This window comes from Suncus etruscus, chromosome 12 (assembly GCF_024139225.1).
Source record: "Suncus etruscus isolate mSunEtr1 chromosome 12, mSunEtr1.pri.cur, whole genome shotgun sequence".
NCBI lineage: Eukaryota > Metazoa > Chordata > Mammalia > Eulipotyphla > Soricidae > Suncus > Suncus etruscus.
The window spans coordinates 42,335,472-42,359,681 of NC_064859.1; the positions used below are offsets into that span (position 1 = coordinate 42,335,472).

At 38.5% G+C, this 24,210-nt stretch overlaps 1 protein-coding gene across 2 annotated transcripts in view; it reads right to left on the reverse strand.

Annotated features, from left to right (window-relative positions):
- Nucleotides 1-206: 206 nt before the first annotated feature.
- EVA1A (eva-1 homolog A, regulator of programmed cell death) overlaps nt 207-24,210 on the reverse strand; it is a 65,209-nt gene continuing 41,205 nt past the window's right edge. Inside the window, exons 1-3 of one of the 2 annotated variants that reach the window (XM_049784853.1) lie at nt 19,652-19,734; nt 19,269-19,419; nt 207-851 (exon numbers count right to left, since the gene is read on the reverse strand). In XM_049784853.1, coding sequence (XP_049640810.1) covers nt 475-851; nt 19,269-19,314 — 423 coding nt within the window. In that variant the 5' untranslated portion in view covers nt 19,315-19,419; nt 19,652-19,734 and the 3' untranslated portion in view covers nt 207-474. Of the gene's footprint in view, nt 852-19,268; nt 19,420-19,651; nt 19,735-24,210 lie in introns of those variants that run through there. The other variant, XM_049784852.1, reaches the window with a different exon arrangement.

The following is a 24,210-nucleotide window of genomic DNA, read 5'->3' on the forward strand; positions in this document are numbered from 1 at the left end:
AACCATCTCTATTATTCTGTAATCATTTAGAAAATTGCCTTTACTGGGTTAAATTCACCCAGCTATTTAGCCTTAGCTCTTGGGCTAAATAACTTTTCCTTTTGGAAAGGAGTAGCAGAGCAAGGAAGTTTGCAGAAAACTTCTGAGTTGTTCAGAAATCAAGAGAAACCAAGTCCTATATCTCTCATCTCTATCAGTATTGTTGGAGAAGGTTTTCTTGTTTGTTTGTTTGTTTGTTTTCAGCACCTGAATTCTAAGACCTGGAAAGATTGAAGATCCACCTGGAGTTTTCCTGTTTCAATTCTACCTTTAGTCCAAATGGAGAAAGGAATGCTCAGAATGCCAATGAGCAATCCTAATCACAGAACTGGGGTTTAGCCCAATGTGCTCCCCTTTTCCCCCTCCTCCCCAGGCTTCTTTTTCTTCCAGGTGGCTTCAGGCAGTGCTTGGTGCAGTGCAGACATCTGCCAGTCCCTAGTAGTAGCGGTTCAGGCTCCTGGTCCCGGGCACCTCGGGTTGCCCATTCATCCAGATCTCCCTGATGATGCGCTCGCGCTCCTCCAGACGCTGGGCACGCTCCAGCTCCTCTGCCGAGGTGAAGACATTCTTGTTCAGAGTCCTCTCGAAGCGTCGGTGTCTCCGCACCGAGATGTCCGATGCTGTGTCCGAACTGCCGTCCTCACTGTCGCTGCTGTCGCTGCTGCTCGCCCCATCCTGCTGGAACTTCCTCCTGCGGTGGCGCCGCCGGCAGTCTGTTTGGCAAGATATTTTCGTCACCAAGGCTGCCAGGGTGAGGACCAGTCCGATGCATACACCGGAGACAAAGTATAGAGCCACTCGTTCAGGGTTCTCTGGAAGAGGAAGAAGAGAACATTTTGAGAGATGGACAATGCAGGAGGTCAAAGAGCAAATAGGATGCCAGCAAATAGGTTGATGATTAAGATGAGTGCCTCTCCTTATCCCCCCCACCCCAAAGGCACATGGAAAAAAAATGTTCCACATCATTAATCATCAGGGAGATGCAAATCAAAATAATAATGAGATATCATCCCACACCACAGAGACTGGCACACATCAAAAAGAACAAGAACAACCAGTGCTGAGGTGGATGTAGGGAGAAAACGCTCTTGTTCACTGCAGGGATGGGGGTAGAATTTTTTTGGGGGTCCAACCTTTTTGGAAAATAATATGCACATTCCCTGAAAAACTAGAAATTGAGTAAAATTCAGCAATACCGCTACTGGGAATATACCTTTTGAGCCCAAACGCAATGCAGAAAAGGCACCTGCACTCCTATGTCCATTGCAGCACTCTTCACAAAAGCCAACAACCCAAGGGCCCAAGGACAGATGAGTGGCTAAAGAAACTTGGTGCGTCTATACAGTGGAATACTATGAGACTTAAGAAAAATGAAATCACGGGGCCGGAGAGATAGCATGGAGGTAAGGCGTTTGCCTTTCATGCAGAAGGTCATCGGTTCGAATCCCGGCGTCCCATATGGTCCCCCGTGCCTGCCAGGAGCAATTTCTGAGCATGGAGCCAGGAATAACCCCTGAGCACTGCCGGGTGTGACCCAAAAAAAAAACACACACACAAAAAAAAAAAGAAAAATGAAATCATGCAATGTGCTTATACATAAATGAATATGGAGAGTATTATGCTGAGTGAAATGAGTCTGAGGGGGAGAGAAATATAGAATGATCGCCCTCATTGATGGAATTAAAAAGTAGTATAAGAATAATACTCAAAGACAATAGAAAGGAGGGACAGAGTATTGGCTCATGGTAAAGAGGGAGGGCAGGAGAAAAGCCTAGACAATGAAAGTTGGAAATGATCACTCTGGATAAGAACTTGGAGCTGATACCTTTTCAGTAACAGTATTGCAAACCACAGTGCTTAAAAGGAAGGGGAGGATGAGAGGGAGAGAGGGAGGGGATAGAGAGGGCAGGAAGAGAGAGGGTGAGAGAGAAGGGAAGAGAGAGAATGATAGAGAATGAGAAAGAGAAAGTAAAAGTATATGCCATCGAGGCAGGCTGGGAGTGGTGGCAGGATGGAAGCTGGGCACATTGGTGGCAAGAAAAGTACACTGGTGACAGGTTGACCGTATGACAGAAACTCAACCAGCAACAACTTTTTAACTCTGAATCTCATGGTGCTTCAACTGAAAAAAAAGGGTGGGGGAGTGAGAATTGTTCCTTCCCTTCCCAAGTGACAAATGACAGACAATAATCAAAATTTAAATTCAAAAATATTCATTGAGGGACCAGAGAGATAGCAAGTGGTTTGAATCCCAACATCCCATATGGTCCCCAGAGCCTGCCAGGAGCAGTTTAGTGTAGAGCCAGGAGTAATAGGAATAACCCCTGAGCGCTGCTGGGTATGACCCAAAACCAAAATAAAACAAAACAAAAGGTCCCCAACACCCCATATTGTACTCATTGGGAGTGATTTCTGAGGCCAGAGCCAGGAACATAAGCAAGTGTGACTAAAAAGAAAAGTAGTTCAAAATAAAGAAGTCAAAGAAAAGAATATTATTATATACTATAAGCAAACTAGCCACTTAAGAGATGTATCTATTTAAAGGTTTTCACCTATGCCAAGAATTAACTTCACTTCACTAGCACTTGGTAGTGGTAGCTTCTTGGATTACTTTACCACTAATTACCAGTATTAGTGACTTCTAATTGTGGTCATATTAAACTTCCTTCTAATAAACAGAATTTGGCCACAATGATGGATGATTCTACAATTAGGTTTCATAAGGCCGTCTTGTTTTTGGAGTTCAGGCACCATGATTAGAAAACTGTCAACCAGTTTTGAAATACATATTTCTCTGCACTTCATACTACCAAAGTTCCTTAGAACCCCCATCACTGTCTTTATGTCATTTTTAGTTCACCTCTTCATGCCCCCACCCCACCCCACTACCCAGTAATTTCAGTTCTGCAATCAAAAAATCAAGGCTTTGTCATCATTGAAAGACTGACTTTCAACTGGCTCATGGCTCTGGCTTTTCTTGTTCTCTCACTGTTAAAGCCTTTAGTTCTGTTCTAAACTGGTCTATAGTGAGACCAATTAGCAGAAATCTAAAGTGGCACTGAGCTAATAGTTTTGAAGGAACAGAACTTGTCAGCAGTCATGTGAATGTCTTGAAGTGACTCAGCCCCTTGTAGAGCCTGGATGTGACCATAGCCATAATCTTGTGGTAAACATTGTGGGAGATCTTGAACCAGAGAACGCAGTTAAATCAAACCCAGATCCTGACCCTCAGAAATGGAGAGATGTGTGTGGTTATAAGTCACTAAGTTCTGAGGCAATTTATTATGCACCAACAGTTTCCTGACATAGTGACGCACTGGAAGCCAGTCGCTGGCATTCTGGAATGATCTCATTGGGTTCACTGGTGAGAGAGAAGCTGCAACTCTTTCTTCATGAAAGAAAATAATCATTCCACTAATGAGCAATATACACACAGTGATGGAATAGTGGCCCCTGTTTGAAACGTAAGACAGAATGAGTCTTTGGGTAAAGAATTTACTTTTCTAAATAAATCTAAAAAAGGTAAGCTATTGGGATCCAAAATTAACAAGACCAAATAAGTCTTCTGTAACTCCACCCTGGATTTAGGTGTACCTGCCTGAGACCCGCCCTTTTCTGGGAGGGGTCTTGGGAACCGGATATTAGGTGTAACCTTACCTGCAAGACCCCTCCCATTCCGGGAAGTGGTATTGGAAGGTTATATTAAAGCCTTTGACCCAGGGGATTAGGGTCTTTGCCCCTTTTGCCCTGCTGGGCTCTCTGGCTTTTGGGTCCCCGCTTCTGGTCTTTGACCAGCATGGAGCCCAAAGGGAAGATGGCCGAAAGGAATTAAGATGCAGGGTAGCTAAGAATGGCTGAATGCTTGAAAGGTTATGAGATAGGCCACACACATGTGGTGGATAGGGCATGAATAAAGTTGATGCTTCCTGATGCCTGCCTGTGAGTGAGTTCAATACCCGTCGCTTTCCTGGACCCCAGACCCGCCTGTTGATGGGGGATGAAGCCACGTGGCCCGGGCCTAAGGACAAAGGCATCCATCCACTTCCATCCACCACCATCGTTAATTATTTAATTCTACAGTCTTCCATGATCTATGTTCACTTATATAAGTATAATCAAAATAAATTATTTATATGTTTTAAATGGGATCCTGTGTGACGCTTGTGTGTGTCTTGAAATTTAAGAATATTTTTTGCCGAGATTTATACTTGTGTGTATTTAAATTGGCAGTATTCTTTTTTTAAATTGCATTGTATTTCTGTTGAATAAATCTATTAGAATTTATTTATTTCTTACTGATAGCACAGAACTTGTTTCTAGTTTTTCACAATTAAAGTCAAAGTTAGAATTAACATCTTTTGAGTCCTTATACACATCTCCTCAGGCATAACTAAATATCTACAGATAAATGATCTAGAACTAGAAGGACAGCTCAAAGATAATAGGCATGTTGTAATTGTGTACTTATAACTTGTATTAATAAAAGACATTATCCATATAAACAAAGCATGTTGAATGTGAATGCAAGTAACAGTTATGTGAATAAACAAATACAAATTACAAGAACAAAGAGCAGACAAGAAAGAGAAAACACAATTTTTAATACACAGCAACAGTCAACAAATGATACAAAAATACAGTTATTCACTTGGTGAAGTAAGACTAACAGCCACATCTAGGTGTCAAGCCACTGTTACTTTCTACTCCTATTTTTAAATGACCTGCTAACAAAAGAATAAATAAAGAAAATGAGTTAGATATTTTTTCATTATATGTTGCCTAAATAATACTTAGAATATTGTTCAGACATAAGAAGAAGGAAATCCTCCTTCTTATGTTAAATTTACAACATCATGAATGGATCTGAAGATCAGTACTCTAAGTGAATAGTTAGAAAAACTCAAACATTGCATTATTTCACTTATATGTGAAATCTAAAAACCTCAAATGCATAGAAACAGAAGCATAGAACAGCCATTGTTAGGGCCTGGGGAGTGAGAAAAGTTAGTCAAAGGGTACTTTAAGTTCCATAGCTGTAATCAAGCATGAGGATTTATCATAACACGGATTAGATACTTGAAAGCTGATGTGAGAGTACAGCTTGAATGTTATCTCCAAAATAATAACAATGAAATAGTAATAAGAATTCTTTGACTTCCTTTGTTGCTTTCACCCATGAATGAATTACTCTTAGCCAGTCAGTTCTTTTGCATCTCCTCATTCTCATTCCATCTTCTCACACTGGATAATCACTACAACTTCTTTGCTAGACAATCAGTTTCCACTTCTGTTGTCCTTCAAAAGCAAGTTCGTCTGATTCCAAATCTCTGCTTTTATCAGGGTGTAAAAATCCATTAGGCAGACTTGTATCTGAAGCCTCATCTCAATCTTATCTTTCACACAGAGGCTACATTACTTACCACCCTGCTTAACTGTGATAAAGGTTAAAGGTCTTATAAATGACTAGCATAAAGAGATGATCATAGATCCTTCCTGGCAAACAGGAGTGTTGAATGATAACTGACTTTTCTTTTTTATGTTTTTGGTATTTTCTTAGGAGGGTCACACTCAATGGTGCTCAGGGTTTACTCCTGGGTCCTGCTCAGGGATCACTCCTGTGGATATTTGAGGGACCCTATGTGGGTCACTAGGATCAACCATGCCAAGCACCTTAACCTCTATACTATCTCTGTCCCTCCTTTTTTCTTTTGCTAATTCACTCTCCTTACTCTCCCTCTCTTTTAATCTTCCTCTTTCCCCCCTTTCTTACGCATGTCCATGCAGCTGTTTGCCTCTTTCCCTCTCTTCCTACTCTTTCCTTCTTTCCTCTTCCATTTTGCCTCCCTTTTCTGTGAGTTTCTCTTTCCTACCCCCTTGCTGCACCTATTACATAGTTTAACTAGGAAGATGGCTTCGAACCTAAATCCTAATAATTGCTGATTCTCCCTCTAACTTAAGTCAGTCTTCTTTCTTTTTTTTTAAATTAGTATCTTTATTTAATCACCTTGATTACAAATATGATTGTTGTTGGGTTTCAGTCATGTAAAGAAAACCCCCCTTCACTGGTGCAACATTCCCATCACCGATGTCCCAAATCTCCCTCCTCCTCACCTCACCCCTACCTGTACTCTAGACAGGCTTTCTACTTCTCTCATTCATTCACTTTGTTATGATAGTTCTCAGTGTAGTTATTTCTCAAACTGCACTCACCACTCTTTGTGGTGAGCTTCATATCGTGAGCTGGACCTTCCAGCCCTCCTCTCTTCGTCTCTGAGGATTAGATCAGAAAACAACTTTGGTTGGCTTAAGCCAGTGGTTTTCAAATAGTGGGGCGCGCCCCCCAGGGGGGGAGGTAGAGAGGCTCCGCGGGGCGCGTTTGACCTCGGCAAACACTGTCATGTCTCTGGAGCTGAGAGTTGCTGTGTCCTGCTTCAAACCCTACTTCGAAAAGCTATGCATTGCAAAACGTGCTCATTGTAGCCATTAATTTTGTGGCCAAAATCATTAAAAAATCATAAATTAAAAAATTATTTTATATATTTTTGTTTTGCAGGTTAAAGTTTTTTTAATAAAGATATTATTTACAGTCGCGCGGGGGGAGTGCCAAAATGTTTTCTTCTTCCTTGGGGGGCATGACAGAAAATAATTGAGAAGCGCTGGTTTAAGCCATCCCAGACACGGAATCCCAGGAGCCCAGTAAATGTGACCAGCAAGAGGAAGGGAGTTTACTAGGCGTCACTGAGTTTGAGCAGTGACTCATGGCTGATTTTCACACTGATATAATTTGTATAGTTTTTCTTCATCATATGTCTGCAGAAATCAAAAATGGAATTCTGCTATAGTTGTTTTCTTTCTTCTCTTCTCTAGTCCAGGTCACTTCCTTTTGGCCATCGAATCATGCAGCCTGTTCTTGACTGAATCTAGACAGCTGTAAATTGCCCAGGAAGCAGAGTGGGGAGGGCTATTGTGGGTTGCTTTCCCTTAATAAATAAAAATATGTGTAATGCTGTATCTTGCTTCCTGCAGGGTCATTGTTCTCAGGGGCAGGAAGAGGCCCTAGGCAGAGGTACTGGAGCTAATTTCATTTGCACCTTTATAGAGGTCAGACTGAAGAAGAGAATAACAGCAGGGTATTCAGGCCTGACCTTGCTCTGTCTGACCTTGTTGACCCCAGAGTTTATACTCCCTTTGCCTGGAAAGCACATGATTTTAACATAAACTTTAAAGAGTTTGTATGGACTAGTTAGCACACTCTGAATTCTTTGTTTTTGTTTTGTTTTCGGGCCACTCTGTGGTGCTCAGGGTCTACTCCTGGTTCTGCACTTAGGGATCACTCCTGGTCTTGTTTAGGGAACCATATAATGTGCCAGGGATTTAATCTGGGTTGGATTTTGTGCAAGGCAAGAGCCCTGCCTGCTAGTGGCCCCAACTCAGAATTCTTAGAACAACTTCAGTATGCTTCTTTATGGGATTCTGCCTTCACCCCTTATCAGAAAGTGGGAACTCCCACTTCCTCTTTCCATAAACAGGTAGGTGAGTTTCCTCCTTTCTAGTTATGACTTGTTCTTGCTCAGGAGGAAACTGCATTGGAGAATCATAAGGCCTGCATGGTGGCTATAATATCTTTGTCACTGACCCACTCCTCCCTTCACTCTCCCCTCTCACATCCCTGACAGTAAGCACTGCAGAAGGATGCTGCCTTGATTTACCTGTTGCCCACCTCACTTCTTCCCTTGTAGTAGGAAAGACCTGAAGTTCTGGAATTCTAGAGATTCTAGCAAGGTTCATCCTCTAATAGTCTTGAACTATTGTTGATGCTTATACTATTCTTAGGTTTTTTTATTCTGGCTACTAAAAGGAAGTATAATTAGTCCCACAATCTAAGCAGTATTTTATGTAGCAGTATTGTAATTAGTTATGCAACTCTTATCCTTCCCACGTGACAGTGAAAAATCTAACCACAGAGTTCATAGGAATTGCTTTGGATTTCCAATGTATACAATACAGTGCCTTGCTCTGTGCTTATCTTATAAATGCTTACTGAATTACATAGGTATAATATCTAAAAGGTCAGTCAACTATTTATATGTGGATAAATATGCATGTGTATGCATATGTGTGCATATATAAGGAGTAAGTTTTCATTTAACATAATATTAATCACTATGACTTTAAGCATGACTGAAGCAGGTCCTAGAATAGTTTTATTGCATAAAACTTTGGTGGGGATTTTTTCTTATCAAAGTTGTTTTAAAATGACATTGAATGAAACTGTCATTACTCAAGTGGGGTGTATATACGTAACAGTATAACAGAGTAGAAAATTAACAAAATGACTTTAATTTTACAGCCTGAGTACTATATAACTATAGACTAAGTTTCACTCTACAGTGAAATTTTTCTTTCTCACATATAAACTATGTCTATATTTATATTTTATAATAATATTTATATACAACTTATATTTCTTCTCTGGATATACTATTTAAATCCAATGGTATTATTGGTTTACAATAGCACTAAACTTTGGAATGGCAGCCTTATATATGTAAGATTCATTACATCCACTTCCCCTTCTCAGAGGATTTGGGAGTTACTGCTGTTCCGTTTTGCCAGTTTATTCTTTTTGTCTATTTACATTATATATGATGAAACCATCTAAAAAGTAACCTTCACTTCCTGGCTTATTTCATGCTGTATAATCCTTTCAAGTTCTTTCCATGTTGTCTCAACATGGTAGATTCAAATAATTCACACTCAGAGTAATCGTTAATATGCAGAACTTAATTATTTTTTTTCAATTTTCTGTCAGTTTTATAATTTGGGGTGTTCATTTTTCATGAATTTCTTGCTGCCTTTTCCTGCAGTTTACACTGAGGAGTCTCTTAGTGTCTTGAATTATCCTTCTAGTTGTCTCTGCTCTCTGTTTCTTTTGTGGTTACTAGAGGTTTGAGTCAGTCTATCTGTATCTAAGATCGTTTTTCATGTGTATGTTAATAGAGACTCGTCATCTTTAGACTAAACAGATTCTGTCTTAGTCTTTCTCCCTTGTGATATTTTGTTGTCTCGTTTTATTCTTGTTTATGTTTCTACTTCTCTGTTATCATTTATTATCATACTCAAGGATGTATTTTTTTTTCTTTCTATTTCTGCAAGAAAGTTTTTTCAACAATTTGGCAGTGCAGGCCTGGCAATGCTAATGCCATTAGTACTTGTTTATCTGGGAATGCTTTTATATCTCCATTATATCTGAATGATAATTTTCAAGGCAGACTATTCATGGCTGAAAGTTTTTCTCCTTCCCAATTGTGAATATACCATTCTACTCTCTCATCACTTGTAGAATTTCTGATGGAAACATAATGATAGCTTGATTGGGGTGCTTTTATATATTACATTTTTTCTAGTAGTTTTAATGTTTTCTTTAGCATCAACATTTGATAATTTAACATTGATATTATAATTTAACAACGATGTATCTTGGTGTACTTTTTTGCATAGAAATTACTGATGTTTTATCAGCTTTCTGGATTCATGTATTTGGTTCTTTACTTATAGTTGAGATTTTCGAGTTATTATTTCTTTGAATAGGCACTTTGTTCCTTCTCTCTCTTCACCTTCTGGGATCTACATTATTCTTATGTTTCCTTTCCTAATGGAGTTTTATAGTTCCTAAGTGGTTTCTTTGACTTTCCTAAATCTTATTTCTCTCTTCTCTTTCATTTAAGTTATTGCTGAAATTTCATCTTCAATTTAATTTATTCTTTCCTTTCCAAGATTGGATCTATTTATTATGCTTTCCATAGAGGTTTCCATGTCATTTATTGTCTTTTTCATAAACAGCATCTCTGCTTGGAATTTTTTAATAGCCTCAATTTTTGTTGAAGACCTCCCTCTGCTCCTACATTTTATTTCATATTTCAGTAATATTTTGCTCTATGTTAGTGTGCACTTAATGAATTCTGTTGATTTCCTAAAAAAAACCCGACATTGGTGTCCTTAAAGTGAGTACACTGGTGAGGGGTCTGATCGTAGAATTATGGACATGGGAAATCATCATTAACAATATTGCAAAGCACAAAACCTCAATCAATTTTAGAAAGTTAAAAAATAATTATTTTAATAGTTACTCATTATCTGTTAGACTCCCATTCCCAGACCATTAAGATTGTTTTCTGAGGAATTTTCTTATCTACTCTGTCCCAAGTTTAACTCTTTGTTGTGTTTCCAATAGAAGGCACTGTGGCTTTTGGCTTAAAAGTCTGTTTTGCTTGAGGAGAGACCCATATGTTAGAGATTTTCTTCAACCACAGACATGGGGCAATACTACCAGACCAGATATAAAATCAATTACTATCCTTTGTTCTCTTGTGTCTGGATCTTCTCTGTCTAAGTCATGTCAATGGTACCAGAGCCTTGACTAAGGCCCAGCTACAGATATTTTCTGCTATTTAGTGGATTACTCTGGAGATAGTCTTGCCTGAATTTCAAGTGAAAAGATAAACCAGTTGTCTCTCAGCAAGGACTGAGAGAGAAAGAGGGGGCAGGTTTCTGCAGTCTAGGGTCTAGGCAGTTACTGAACTTATCAGTGAAGCCTGGTCAGTGACATGAGAGGGTGAGCTCACTGGCCATGCTGTGTCTCATAAAATTGCTAGACCTTTTGTCTAGTCATAGTTCCCCACTTGATAGCTTTCCGCAATGTCCAACTTGAACTATAACTCATATGGCAGAGACACCATACAACTGAAAGGTGGGATTTGTGAGTTACTTTTCAAAGGTGGTCTAATAATTTATCCGTGTGTGAAAGTATCATCTTTACCATACTCTGTTGGGAATGGGATAGGGAACAGTTCAAATGAATAAGTAACTGATTATTTACTATGTAAATAGTGAATGCTTATTTCCACTAATTTACTATGCGCTTATAATGGCTTAAGAGCTGCGACATAAAGTTTCCCATGTAAAGAAACTACATATTTTTCAAGTCCTGAAGTTGGTCACTATCAATGGAGTTATGGTGCTCTAGGATCCCTAACTATTAAGACCATGCCTTTATGTCAGCAATGTAGAAGTGAGTCAAATGCTAGCTCAGCATTGCACTGTCTACACTACTGTCACTGCAATCAAACATTCAAATAATATTGATTCTATACAAATTAACAAGCCATAAAAACTGCATTAAAACTTACTGGGAGCAAAGTTAAAAGACAAATGCCAACTTCAGAAAATATTTCCAAGGATAGAGGCAAAAACCTTATATCCAAAGAGAATCTATAAAGAGCTCTTTTTTAAAAAAACAAAAACAAACAAAAAAATAACCACAAGAAGTCAGCACAATAGAATAGTGGGGATGGCACCTGTCTCACACATGACTGAGTTTGATCCCCATCACCCCATAAGTATATGGTTTTCCCAAACCGACTAGGAGTGATGCCTGAGAACAGAGACAGGTGTAAGCCCTGAGCACTGCTGGGTATGATGGAAAAAGAATACAAAATTAAAAAAATCAAAACAGTCCAAAAAACTCTAGCAATAACTGTGTTGTAAATCACTAAAATAAAACTTAAAAAAAAAAAATAGGGGCCGGGCAGTGGCGCTGGAGGTAAGGTGCCTGCCTTGCCTGCGCTAGCCTAGGACGGACCGCGGTTCGATCCCCCGGCATCCCATATGGTCCCCCAAGAAGCCAGGAGCAACTTCTGAGCGCATAGCCAGGAGTAACCCCTGAGCATCACAGGGTGTGGCCCAAAAACCAAAAAAAAAAAAAAAAATAAAGATCAATAGTCAAAGAAAGCTGATGTAAGATGACAAGTCAAAGGTGATGAGATATAATGTCTCCTTCAGATAAAAAGTTGATTAGTTAATGGACATGGTATAGTTCACAAAGCAGGCTGTCTGACACTTGCTTTGTGATAGGCACAAGAACATCCCATTCATTTGTTTGGTCTGTGTAGCTTTCATGCTACATCAAAGATGAGTCTAGTAGAGACTATCTGGCCCATAAAACTGAAAATATTTGCTTTTGATCTTTTCTCAAAGAAGTGTATCCATCTATGACATAGAGAAAAAAAATAAATGACAGAATTTTTCATTTGTCTGACTGTCAAAAAATCCAAGTGTGAAAATTCTGTTGAAGAATCTACTCACACATCTTCTAAAGAGTACATTATTAAAACTCTTTAAAGGGAATTTAGTAATATTCGCCTTTATAATTCACATGCATTGTAGTTCAGCAATTCCATTTTTGGAGATTTTCTTTCTACAAGGGCATTTAAATACATATGTATGCTAGTTCATTATTGCAGTGCTGTTGTAACGCTGGAAATATAAATTAAATCACTTCTACTAGCCATCAGGAGAAAACTGGTTAAATATGGTTCATCTTGGGGCCAGAGCCAATGAATTGCAGGCAGGACATTTGCCTTGGACAGAGCCAACCTGGATTCAATCTCTGGCACCCCACTTGGTCCCCTGAGCTTGCAGTTATAAGCTGAATTTAGAGCCAAGAGTAAGCCCTGAGCACCACCATGTGTAGCTCAAAACTAAAACCAAACAAAATTATGTTTCATCTATGTAACAGAGAAGATAGCAGCTGACAAAACGAATAAGGAAAGACCAGAGAGATAGTTCAGTGGGCTGAAGGGCTTGCTTGCTTGCAGAAGCCCTGGCTTTGATAATTGGTATCACATGGCTCCTGGGCCAGGAGTAACCTCTGGCATTGCAAGGGTGTGAGCCCAAAACAAACAGAGTAAAACAAAAATGAAGCTATCTGGATTCTGAGAGTTGATATATCTTCATAATCTATTGTTTGGGACAAAGGTAAAGTACAGGACTGTGGAGATGGTTCAAAGGGCTAGCGTCCATGTTCTGTTGAATCATTCACACACACCAAGGGAGAAGTAGCCCACGTGCATTTAGGGGTTGATTAAAAATTAAAAATAATTTTAAGAGGAAAGTACAGCATAGTATTATAATATGCTTCTAGTGTATCCAAGGGAAGAAGATACAAATGTACATTCATTATTTCCTTATATATGCTCCAAGAATTATGGAGGCTTCAAAGAATTCAAGTGATTATGGGTCTCACATAATGACTCGATGATGTGAGCTTGTTTGATCACTAAGTCATGTTTATTCACTTATTGGTTTAAGCATCTCATTGGTGTTAGGCACTAATCTAGATGCTGTGGATATGAGAAACAAAATGTTTTGTCCTCCTGTACTCTAGTAGAGAAGACAGAATGTAGGTAAGTAAAATATATAGACTATAATGATGATGGCAATAAGAAGGAGAAAATGGGAAAATAGGAAGATATGAAATGTTAAATATGTAAAGGAAAAAAAGTAGAGTAGCCAAAGCAAATATCACTGAACATGCAGTCTGATATTTTTGTTGTTACTGTGGCTGCTGTTACTGTTTTATGGTGCTGGGGATTGAACCCACAGCCTTACAAATATGAGGCATATGTTCTACCATCGATTGTTGGGCCACATTAGCATTGCTCAGATCTTACTCCTGGTTCTATGCTCAGGGATCACTTCTAATGGTTCTTGGAGGACTATATGAGGTGTCAGGATCAAACCTGGGTTGTCTATGTGCAAGGTAGTACCTTGCCTGCTACACTGTTTCTTTGGCCCCATAAGGAAATAATTTTTAAGGAATAATTCATAGGAAACAGAAATATGAGACTGGAGACTATATCATTAATTTCACACATTAAATTGATTTTATTTAGCTAGATAACATTTAGATTCTCTAACAATATGATCATTATTAATAAAATTATTATTCATCATTGATGGTATATCCTCACACAATAAATTATATTATAAACCCAAGAGGAGGGGTTACTTGTAAGCAATTAAAGCAAGAAACATTAATTTTTCCAATCCAAGTATTGATACAAAAAGAAATAAATGTGTGGAGAGAATATGTGGAAGGTTTTTAGGTTTTAAGGCATGTAAACCAGTTGGGAAGTGATGATGGAGAGAGAAGATGACATGAAGAGTTCTTAAGGCAGTTAAGGAGTGAGTTGGGACTATAGGGAAGAATTCTTGAATAAGGAAACAATTTTTTCAAAAACAAAAAAAAGTGACTGGCCAGTGGTTTGGAATAGCTGGTGGGAAGGGTGGGGCAGGAAAGGATTCTAAAGGCAAGCCTGGAGAACTCAGGTTTCTGGGTGGGCATTGTAGGGAACATGTTTGAAGACATTGAGAGAATGGCAAAAGGACAATATGGTGGAGGTTGTGGTGTTGGAACACTGTAAGTCTGAAACTCCATTAACAATGGCATTATATATAACAGTGCCTAAAATAAAATTGAAAATAATATTTATAATTTTGAGGAGGAGGAGAAGAATATAGGAATCATAGAGAAGTTGAACAGCACATTTATGAGGCAATAGAGCAATGCCAGCTACCATTTACCTCCAGACTTCTGTGGCTATCTTAGGACCTATTTAGGTGACCACATTGAGTTTTTCATTTTCTTTGTTTGTTTATTTTGGTTTTTCAGGCCACACCCATTTGATGTTCAGGGGTTACTCCTGGCTAAGTGCTCAGAAATTGCCCCTGGCTTGGGGGGACTATATAGGACGCCTGGGAATGGAACCACGGTCCTGATCCTTGGCTAGTGCTTGCAAGGCAGACACCTTACCTCTAGCGCCACCTCGCCGGCCCCAGAGTTTTTCTTTTTCTTTGTAATCAAAAACAATATGAACAGTTAAATCACATAAAAATTGTGTGTTTTAGTCCCAGAAAGAATAAAAATCTTCTAAGCAATTCCATAAAATTGTTTTTAACTGTACTAGTTAACTGCCTATATTTTAGAGATATCATTTTACTTCTCATAAAACATAGTCTGTGAAGCAAGACTGGAAGCAGGTAGACATGGAAACTGCCATTACGACAAAGGCAAAGGTAAAAATAGGACTTGAGCCAACTTAGGTACCCTAAGAAGAAAGCAAAAAAAAAGTGGAGACTTTTAGGGACACTGAGAAGCAAAATATCTTCTCAAAAATCAGAGGTCAGAAAACTGACCCTAAGCAACTGGGTATGATCAGCAAAGATGCATTAAAGATTAAAAATTATGTTTCAGGTATAAGTTATACTTTAAGTCAGTATGACAAAGAAATTTGTTTGTTTTTGGTTTTTGGGTCACACCCGCCAGTGCTCAGGGATTACTCCTGGCTCTCCACTCAGAAATCACCCCTGGCAGGCATGGGAGACCATATGGGATACCAGGATTCGAACCGCCATCCTTCTGTATGCAAGGCAAACACCTTACCTCCATGCTATCTCTCCGGCCTGACAAAGAAATTTATTTGAAGAAAAGAATAATAGTTTATTTCAGGTTAGGATGAATTTGCCATCTTAAGCATCCAAGTGCTCATTTGAGGACATATTGATAATGAAGTTTTGAAATTCATAAAAAGTGGAAGATTATTAATTTTTTAAAATATACATGTAAATCAACATTTTAAATGTCAACAAGTTAACAATGATTAATGCACAATTAATTAAATTAAGGACAGTATATTTATAAATATAGTTAAATTAAGTTAAAAAATATACGAACAGAACTGAGGAGAGAGTTCAAAGGGATGTAGATTATATCTGGCAAACAAGGTTCTGAGTTTGATCTCTGACATCATCAAACTGCACAGAATTGAGTATTTCCAGGAGTGGCCCCAGGTCTCCTGAGCACTATTCAGGAGACCTTTCTACAATCTTAACTACCTTGACAAAATTATCTAGATATAAGTAGTAAAATGCAGGTAGGCATGCATATGAATATACACAGGTTATACTGCACATAAGGGTAAATATGCACTTAATTCAATAGTACATAAATACCTTTTGACTTAAATTAATATAATCTATTTTTTCTAATTGTTTTTCTTTATAAACAGTTACAAATAAGTCACCATTGCTATTAAAAATTTGTTCATATTCATAATTGTCTTAGAATAAATTCTTAAGAGAAATTGCCGAGTAGCTACAGGATATATCTTTTTAAGACTTGATAAGTGTTACCAAATCATTCCAAGAGAATGTGTAATGAGATCTAATCCCATTAGTATTGTATTTGTGTACACATATCTCTGAAGTGTTTTAAAGATGTAACTTACACATGATACTCAAATTTTTGTGACTCATAAAATTCATCCCACTGTTGTTCATATTTTGCATTTTTAAATGGATATGTTTATATATTCTCAGTAATCTTGTGTGAAAAATCACTGATGCACCCTTTGCCCACTGTGAGCTGGGGTACATATTGATTTATATCGATATGTTATAAATATTAATCCTTTATTATAGCTACAACTTTTTCTTAGTCTGCATTTCCCATTTAATTGTATGGTATATGTTGATAATATGATCATATTTTATATCATCAGACCAGGTCAAGGTTTAGCCAATAAAATTCGAGCCCTTAGAATGGCCACTGAACTGGCTATTGTGAGAAATGAGAACAGGAAGTATTCAAAAGCAAACCAAAAGATTGAAGCACTGTTTGAAAGGATCAGCTGGCACCGGAGACCAGAAATTTCTAATGGACTCAATCTACAAAACTGTTTCAGCATTGGGTTACTTGAGTGCAGACTGAGAAAGGGAGAGAAGAAAAGATTTGTAAAGTTAGTATTTTGCCTGTTGGTTTAACCGAAAGGTGGGCAAAGGAATAAGTGAATTTTGTGTATTATTAGGAGAGGTAGCTGATGACCTGGGAGAAAAAAGGAGCCAGCAATCCAATTGAGTTGAAGATCAGATTTTATGGAGAGAGATCTCAAGAGAGTTACGAGATTAGAAAATTGTATACAATTTTCTTCTATTATTTTGATACACTTATTCTTGTTCTTTTAAAACAATAATATGTGTCTGTCAGATTTTCCTCCAATTTTTAAATTTTCTTGAGTCCCTTCCTCATACTCACAGTCAATTTTCTGTCATTAAGTCAACTTACTGAATCAAACACATTTTATTGTAACCCACCTGCTTTTCACTTTTCTTTTGCTCTCCTCCCTCCTAACTTACCAGAAGCATTGTCTTCCTTGTTTTCTTGTATCCTAAACACTATTTAACTCCCAGAATATGGAGTGAGAAGGAGCGAAACTGGCAAGGAGCAAAAAAGGGCCTTGAACTCTTTCAGTCTTCACAAGATCACAAGACAAACGAGTAAACATCAGAGCATTCAATGAGTTACCATGGTCAGTGGTCACAATGTAGGGTCGTCCTGGCCAAGATGGCCAATTGCCAGGTACCTCCTGTCCCCAACATAACTCCAAAGTCCAATCCTCTGTTTGCTCTCACCAGATTCTTTTTTTAAATTTTTTATTGCATCACTGTGAGTTACAGAGTTAAAAAGTAGACTGCTGAATTTCAGTCAAACAATGTTCCAACATTCATCCCTTCATTAGAGTTAATTTCCCACTACCAATTTCCTCAATGTCCCTCCCACTATCCCCCCAGCCTGCCTTTATGGCAAACAGGTTTCAAACCTTCTCTCTCACTCTCTCTCTCTCTCTCTCTCTCTCCCCCTTCCCCTCCCCTTTTAGGCACCATGGCCTGTAATACTGAAAGGGTATTATGCAAATCACTTTACCTCTTTTCAGCACCCAGTTCTTGTCCATAGTGATAGTTTTCAACTATTATTATAATAATGCTCCCTTCTCACAAGAGTTATGTCTTAAATTGTTGATATGCAAGTATCTGATGTCTTGAGAATGCCAGAAGCTCCCTACTAGAATTTTGGCTTCTCTACCCTACCAAGTTGAGGGGATTATTTTTCAATTGCTTGAAAACATGATAGAAAAGTTTCTATCAGGTCTTTTCCAAACCAAAACCTTTTTCCCCCAGGACAGCCTTGAAGAAGCACCAGACCTGAGGTTTCTTTTAAGTGAATGTGCCTGGGAAAAGAAGTTCCAGGAAGGACTCTGGGAATTGGGGAGTTTGAAAGCATGGGTCTTGGCTCATCTATCTTGTCTCAAGATAGATGCAGACTGCATGTTACATCTTGCCAAACACAAAGGAGTTGGCCAGGTAAGCACGCTGAGTCCTCTTTTCTAAAAATCAGCTCACTATTCTCCAAGATCTACTCACAGGGAGAAGCCATGAGCTGCCTAGCCTTCTCCCTAGCCTTGGCTCTAATTTGCAAGGATCAATGAATTTTTCTTTTGAATTCTTCTCTTACCATATGCCAATTGTAGCATGGCATAGATAACTGATAGTCAAATCAGACTTTGCCTACAGAAAATCTACCATAGTCAGACCTATCATTGCAGTGTAGCATCCAGAGGTATAAGGCAAAACAAAATAGAGACAAATCTGACTAGCAATCCAGTAAAAACTCACTCAAGCAGCAGAACATGTTTCTAGTCACTGGAAACAAAGTCCAGCCTTTTTTTTTTCTTCGTTTTTGGGCCATACCCAGTGGTGCTTGGGGGTTACTCCTGGCTATCTGCTCAGAAATAGCTCCTGGCAGGCATGGGGGACCATATGGGACGCCGGGTCCTAGTTCGGCTGCTTGCAAGGCAAACGCCTCTGTGCTATTTCTCTGGCCCCAGCTTGTGTATTTTTATGTGACCTGTTTTATGTGAATGCATTCTGTTCTCAAGAAATGGCCTTGAGACATCGGGGGCTCCTAAAGGGGTACAACCTGAACCAAAGGACAAAATTCAAACTTTCACAGCTTCTGTGTTCATGCCTTCCAGAAGGGTATCAAATATCCCATACAACTCCTTTCAAACATAAACCATACACACACACCCACACATACACACCCACACATACACAACACCACACACACACACACACATACACAACACCACACACACACACACACACCACACACACACACACACACACCACACACACACACACACACACACACACACACACACACACACACACACACACACACACACACACACAGAGTCTAAGTGGGGTTGGGAACAACTGTCCAGAAATAATCAGGCTAAGGTTTCCCCAGGGCCCATCCCACATCAAAGCTAAACACAGAATTACAGAAGCGAGCAGTAGCCCTAGGCTATTTCATTCCCTTGCTCTTGCCAAAACACAAAGCTAAACATTTTCAGCTACAGGAATCTCTCTGAACCCCTCATTTGCCAAATTAGCAAATGTCAAGCTGAAGTCTTCAGCCAGAAGACATTTCATCTCAAAAGCCCAAGCAGTTCTGGAGGGTGAGAGCCCAGCCTGGCTAAAACAATTACCTGAGACAAAGAAATAGGCAGCGAGGATGTTGCTGAGCAAAGCCATCTCCTCAGGGTCCGAGGTCGACTCTGTGGCAGCTAGCTGGAGGGCCGCCTCCTCGATGGGGCACCCAGAGGAGGCCTCCTGGAGATGCTTTCACAGGACCCTCTTCTGTTTGGGGACACAAAAATAGTCATGAGTCCACATTCTGCTTTCCTGGGTCTGTGTTCCAGGGGACCTGGGCTCCAGAAAAGAGGCTGCCTCCTCACTGCAATCTACGCTTTAGATCAAGCCTCTGGGCTCTCCAGGCAGCACCAAGTCCGTATTTCCGCTCTGTTTTCCTACCCTTTCACCTGCCTCACTCCCATCTCCCCAGTTTCCCCTTTTGACACAGCTCCTTCACCTTTCCTCAGATTTCAAGCTGCATTTGTTCCAATTGGCTCTGAAGGTGCAACCCAACATTTCTGGAATCACCACATTGAAGACTCCAGGCCCCAATTGCTTGGCTGCTCTGCTTTTCTCTGTACTGGCAGCACCCTTGCACTCTGATCATTTGGCTTTGTGTCACACAGGTCACTAAATGTCTGGCAATGGGTCAGGAGGGACTCTTCTAGAACTGCCAACGGGGTTCAAAGGCCCATGGCACATGGGAGTAGAGGCCCATGGGAGTAGGGTAGAGCCTCTAGTTTGCATGTAGCTAATCCAGTTCAATGCCTGGTACCACATGTTCACCTCAGCATCACCAGGTATGGCCAAGGAGATATTCAAACCACTCTGGGGTGGCCCAGGAGATCCCTGGCACTGCAAAATCTGGGGGTCTCTCACTTAGGACCATTTGTGGATCCTTGACAACTGCTTGGGATACTCACATGCCCAAAACTTAAAATAAAATTAAAACTTTAAAAGTGATACTAGATCCTTACTTTATATTAGATAATAGAACAAAAGCTAAGATCTAGAGTGGATGGAGCAACAGTATAGAGAGAGGGCATGGTATTTGCCTTGCATATAGCCAGCTAGGGTTTAACAACCGATATCCCATATGGAACCCTAAACCCACCAAGAATGATTCTTGTGTTAAAAACCAGGAGTAATCCCTGAGCACCACCAGTGTGGAACCCCCCAAAACTTAAAAAATAAAACATGACTAAATCCTGAGCACTGCTGGGTGTAGCCCCAAAACAAAATAAAACAAAAAAACAAACAAACAAAAAAAACAAACCAAACAAAAAAATACAAAATCTAGAAATAAAGCTATAAAATTCTGAGGAGAAAGTCCAAGAGGAATGCTTTGTGACATTCATTTATCAATAATTCCTTGAATGTGACACAAAAAGCATATGCAAGAGAAACGAAACTAGAAACTAGATAAAATGGGTCATATTGAAATACAAAAGGTCTGTGTATCAAAAGAAACATGGAACATACTAAAAAAGGCAACTGTGGAATGGAAGAAAATAGCTCCAAATTACATATCTGATAAGTAGTTCATAAACAAAATATAAAAAGAACTATAATTCAACACCAATCAGTATAAAAATTAGACAAAGGACTTAAAAAGATGTTTATTCAAAGAAAATACTATATAAATTATGAATAAGTACATGAAAAGGCATTCAGCATCACTGATCATTCACAATAGCCAAAATCTGAAAGAAGCCCAAGTGACTAAGAATAGAGCACTGGATTAAAAAAAAAAACACAACTGTCATATATACACAATGGAATACTACAGGACTATAAGAAAAGACAAAAAGCATGCAATTTGCTACTATGTGGATGGATCTGATGGGTATCATGCTGAGTGAAGTGAGTCAGAAGAGGGGCAGATACAAAAACAATCTCACATAGGTGGCATATAAAGAACCATCGTGAAGAAATAAAAATTGTCCAAAGGCAACAGAAATGGAAAGCTTGAGAACTGATTTCAGAAGAAAATTACCATAGCAGGACAAAAGAGAGCAAAGCATATAAGTCTCCAGAACACTGCTAGGAGTGATTCCAGAGCAGAGAGCTGGAAGTAAGCCCTGAGCACTTCTAAATGTAGCCCATGTCCCATACAATGAGATACTATTCCATATACATCAGAATGAGTACTATAAAATGATAATAACAACCGGCACAGGATGTGGAGAAACTGATCTCTTATACTATTATTACTGGAAGGAAAATTTTAATAGCACTGTGACTCTTACAAGTCCACAAAAATTAAAAATTAAATTATCATACAATTTAACAATTCTCCTTAAAGATTATATTAAAAAGAACTAAAATCAGGAAATAAAGAGATATTTGTACATTAATTATTCTGCTGCATATTCACAATAATCTAAAAGTTGAATCCTAATGTCAAAACTTAGATGAGTAGATAAAAATTATGTGTTTTATACAATGGAATGACACTTATAATCTTGAAAGGGAAGTCCTAAATTATAATGTTCAAAACAGTGTGGTATTAGACTAAAAGTAGACATCAGACCAATGTAAAACTGAGAGGAGAGCCCAAAGATAAACCATCACATGGATGGACAGCCAAGTCAGAGCAAAGAAATCAAAAGCATAAAATGGCAAAAGGAAATCCTTTCAAAAAGTGGTAATGGAAAATACTGGTCCACTATATATAAAATACTGAATAGAACTTTCATACCATACACAAAATTAAATTAAGATGGATTAGAAGGAAGATATTAGACCCTAGGCCATACATTACGTTGAAGATGACATAGGTAAAAAAATTCATGATACTGGCTTCTATGGTGTGTTCAGTGTTTCAATTTCATTGACAGGAAAACATAAGATTAATCAATTAAAGGGATTACATTAAGCTAAATGTTCTACCTTGTGAAGAAATCTTTTTTTTTTAAAAAAAAGATATTTTATCAAGTGGGAGAAAATATTTACTTGCCATATATTCAACAAGGAAAGGACAAATATCACCTTCTACCATTAAGAAGCATGTGATTATTATATATGTGTATCATATATATGTATATGTAAATGTATGTATATATATAAAAAACAGAAAACAACCAGTGCTCGCAGGGAAAAAAGCAATCCTTATTTACTATAGGTAGAAATGTAAACTTGTTTAAACTCTATAAAAAACAAAATAGAAACCTCTCAAAAAGTTAAAATTAGAAATTCAGCAATTTCAATTTCAGGCATCTATCCAAGCAAACAAAAAACACTAATTTGAAAACATATAAGCAAATCTATCTTCCTTTCAGTGCAATTTACTATGGTCAAAATCTGAAAACAATCTGATGTGCCATGACAGGTGATTAGATTAAAAATATTGTGATAGATGTGCTCAATTGAGTATTACTCAGCTATAAGAGAAGATAAAACCTTGCCCTTTTTAAATAACAATTTGAATAAAGCTGGAAGTTACTGAGTTAAAAGGAAAGATAAATACCAACTGATCTTTCTCATAGTGGCATATAAAGAAATTAAACAGTAAAAGATTAAGAAATTAAAGAAATAGATAATATCCAATAAAATTTAGCCCTTCGACAGTGAGAACAGAACTGAATTTACCAAAGGGTAAAGAGCTGAAAGCATAGATAGATCAACATCTTCATGGTAGACAAATAGAGTGAGCAATGCTGTACCCCAAAAACAGACTTAAACTTTCGCAAAATAAAAAAAATGCTACTTCAGTAGTAATAAGAGAGGGAGAGAATTTTGGCAAAATTTACAACATCATGAATCTTGGGGCCATTTTAGTAAATAAAATAAGGCAGTCATTTAAAACAAATATGTAGGATACCACTTATATTAAGTACCCAGAATAGGCAAATCTGTAGAGACTGGAAGTGGAATGATGGTTGTCAGGGGTTGGGACAGGGAAAGGGAGATTTACTGTTTAATGGAAACAAAATAAAATATTTATGTTTTATTAGATAAAAGTGCTGTGCAGCTTTTACATGGATGGATATGGAGTATTATGTTGAGCAAAATGAATCAAATGAAGGATAAACATATACTAATTGCACTCATTTGTGGATATAAAAAAATGATAGTATGGTGATACTATCCAGAGACAATATAGACGAGGGCCAGGAAAACCACCAATCCATGGTAGGAAGCTTGCCCAAAATAGTGGGGGAGCGCAGTTAGGGCAAAGAAGGGAGCACTACGGATAGTTGGAAATGATCACTTTGGACAAGAACTGGGTGCTGAAAGGAGATAAAGAGATGAGCATGATACTCAGTAATAATATTGCAAACTATAGTCTATAACAGGGGTAAAAAAAGAAAGTGAGAGTGAGAGAGAGAGAGAGAGAGAGAGAGAGAGAGAGAGAGAGAGAGAGAGAAAGAGAAGAAAAATATCTGCCCCATAGGCAGGCAGGAGGGAAGGGTGTAGGGTGGGGGAGAAATTGGGGACTCAAGTGAAGAGTGTTGAACATTGTATGACAAAAACTTAATCATGAATAACTATATCTGTGGGAAAAAAACTGTCTATGAACAATCTTGTAGCCTTGGTGTTTAAATAAAGTAATGACTTTTTAAAAATTACTGTGGAGATGGATGGCAATGACAGTTGTACAAACAATGGTAACATACTTACTGACACTGAACCACTCATCACTTCTCCAGGTAGTACTAGGGCACTCTAATGAGAACATTAAGACACAGGCCTGAACTAAGTGAGAAGAATCCATTCAGGGAACTGCCAATGAGACAAGGCTTTTAGAAGTTCAAGAAGTATAAATCCACAGTCAAATTCTCAAGCCCTTCTCCCTCAACACTTCCTTGAAGGGATGGCTTTGCTCCAGGAGTGTGTGCAGTTTCCATTGGTGGTTTGTCTAAGAATGAACACATTTTTGCATTTCCTACTGTGGTGAAATCAGCTGACTACAATCTATTTACATTATTGTAAATTAAACATTATTGTTGGTGTATCTCTGAGGAGATTAATGTTTGAACTGTCGAACTCACTAAAGTAGACTGCCTTCCCAGG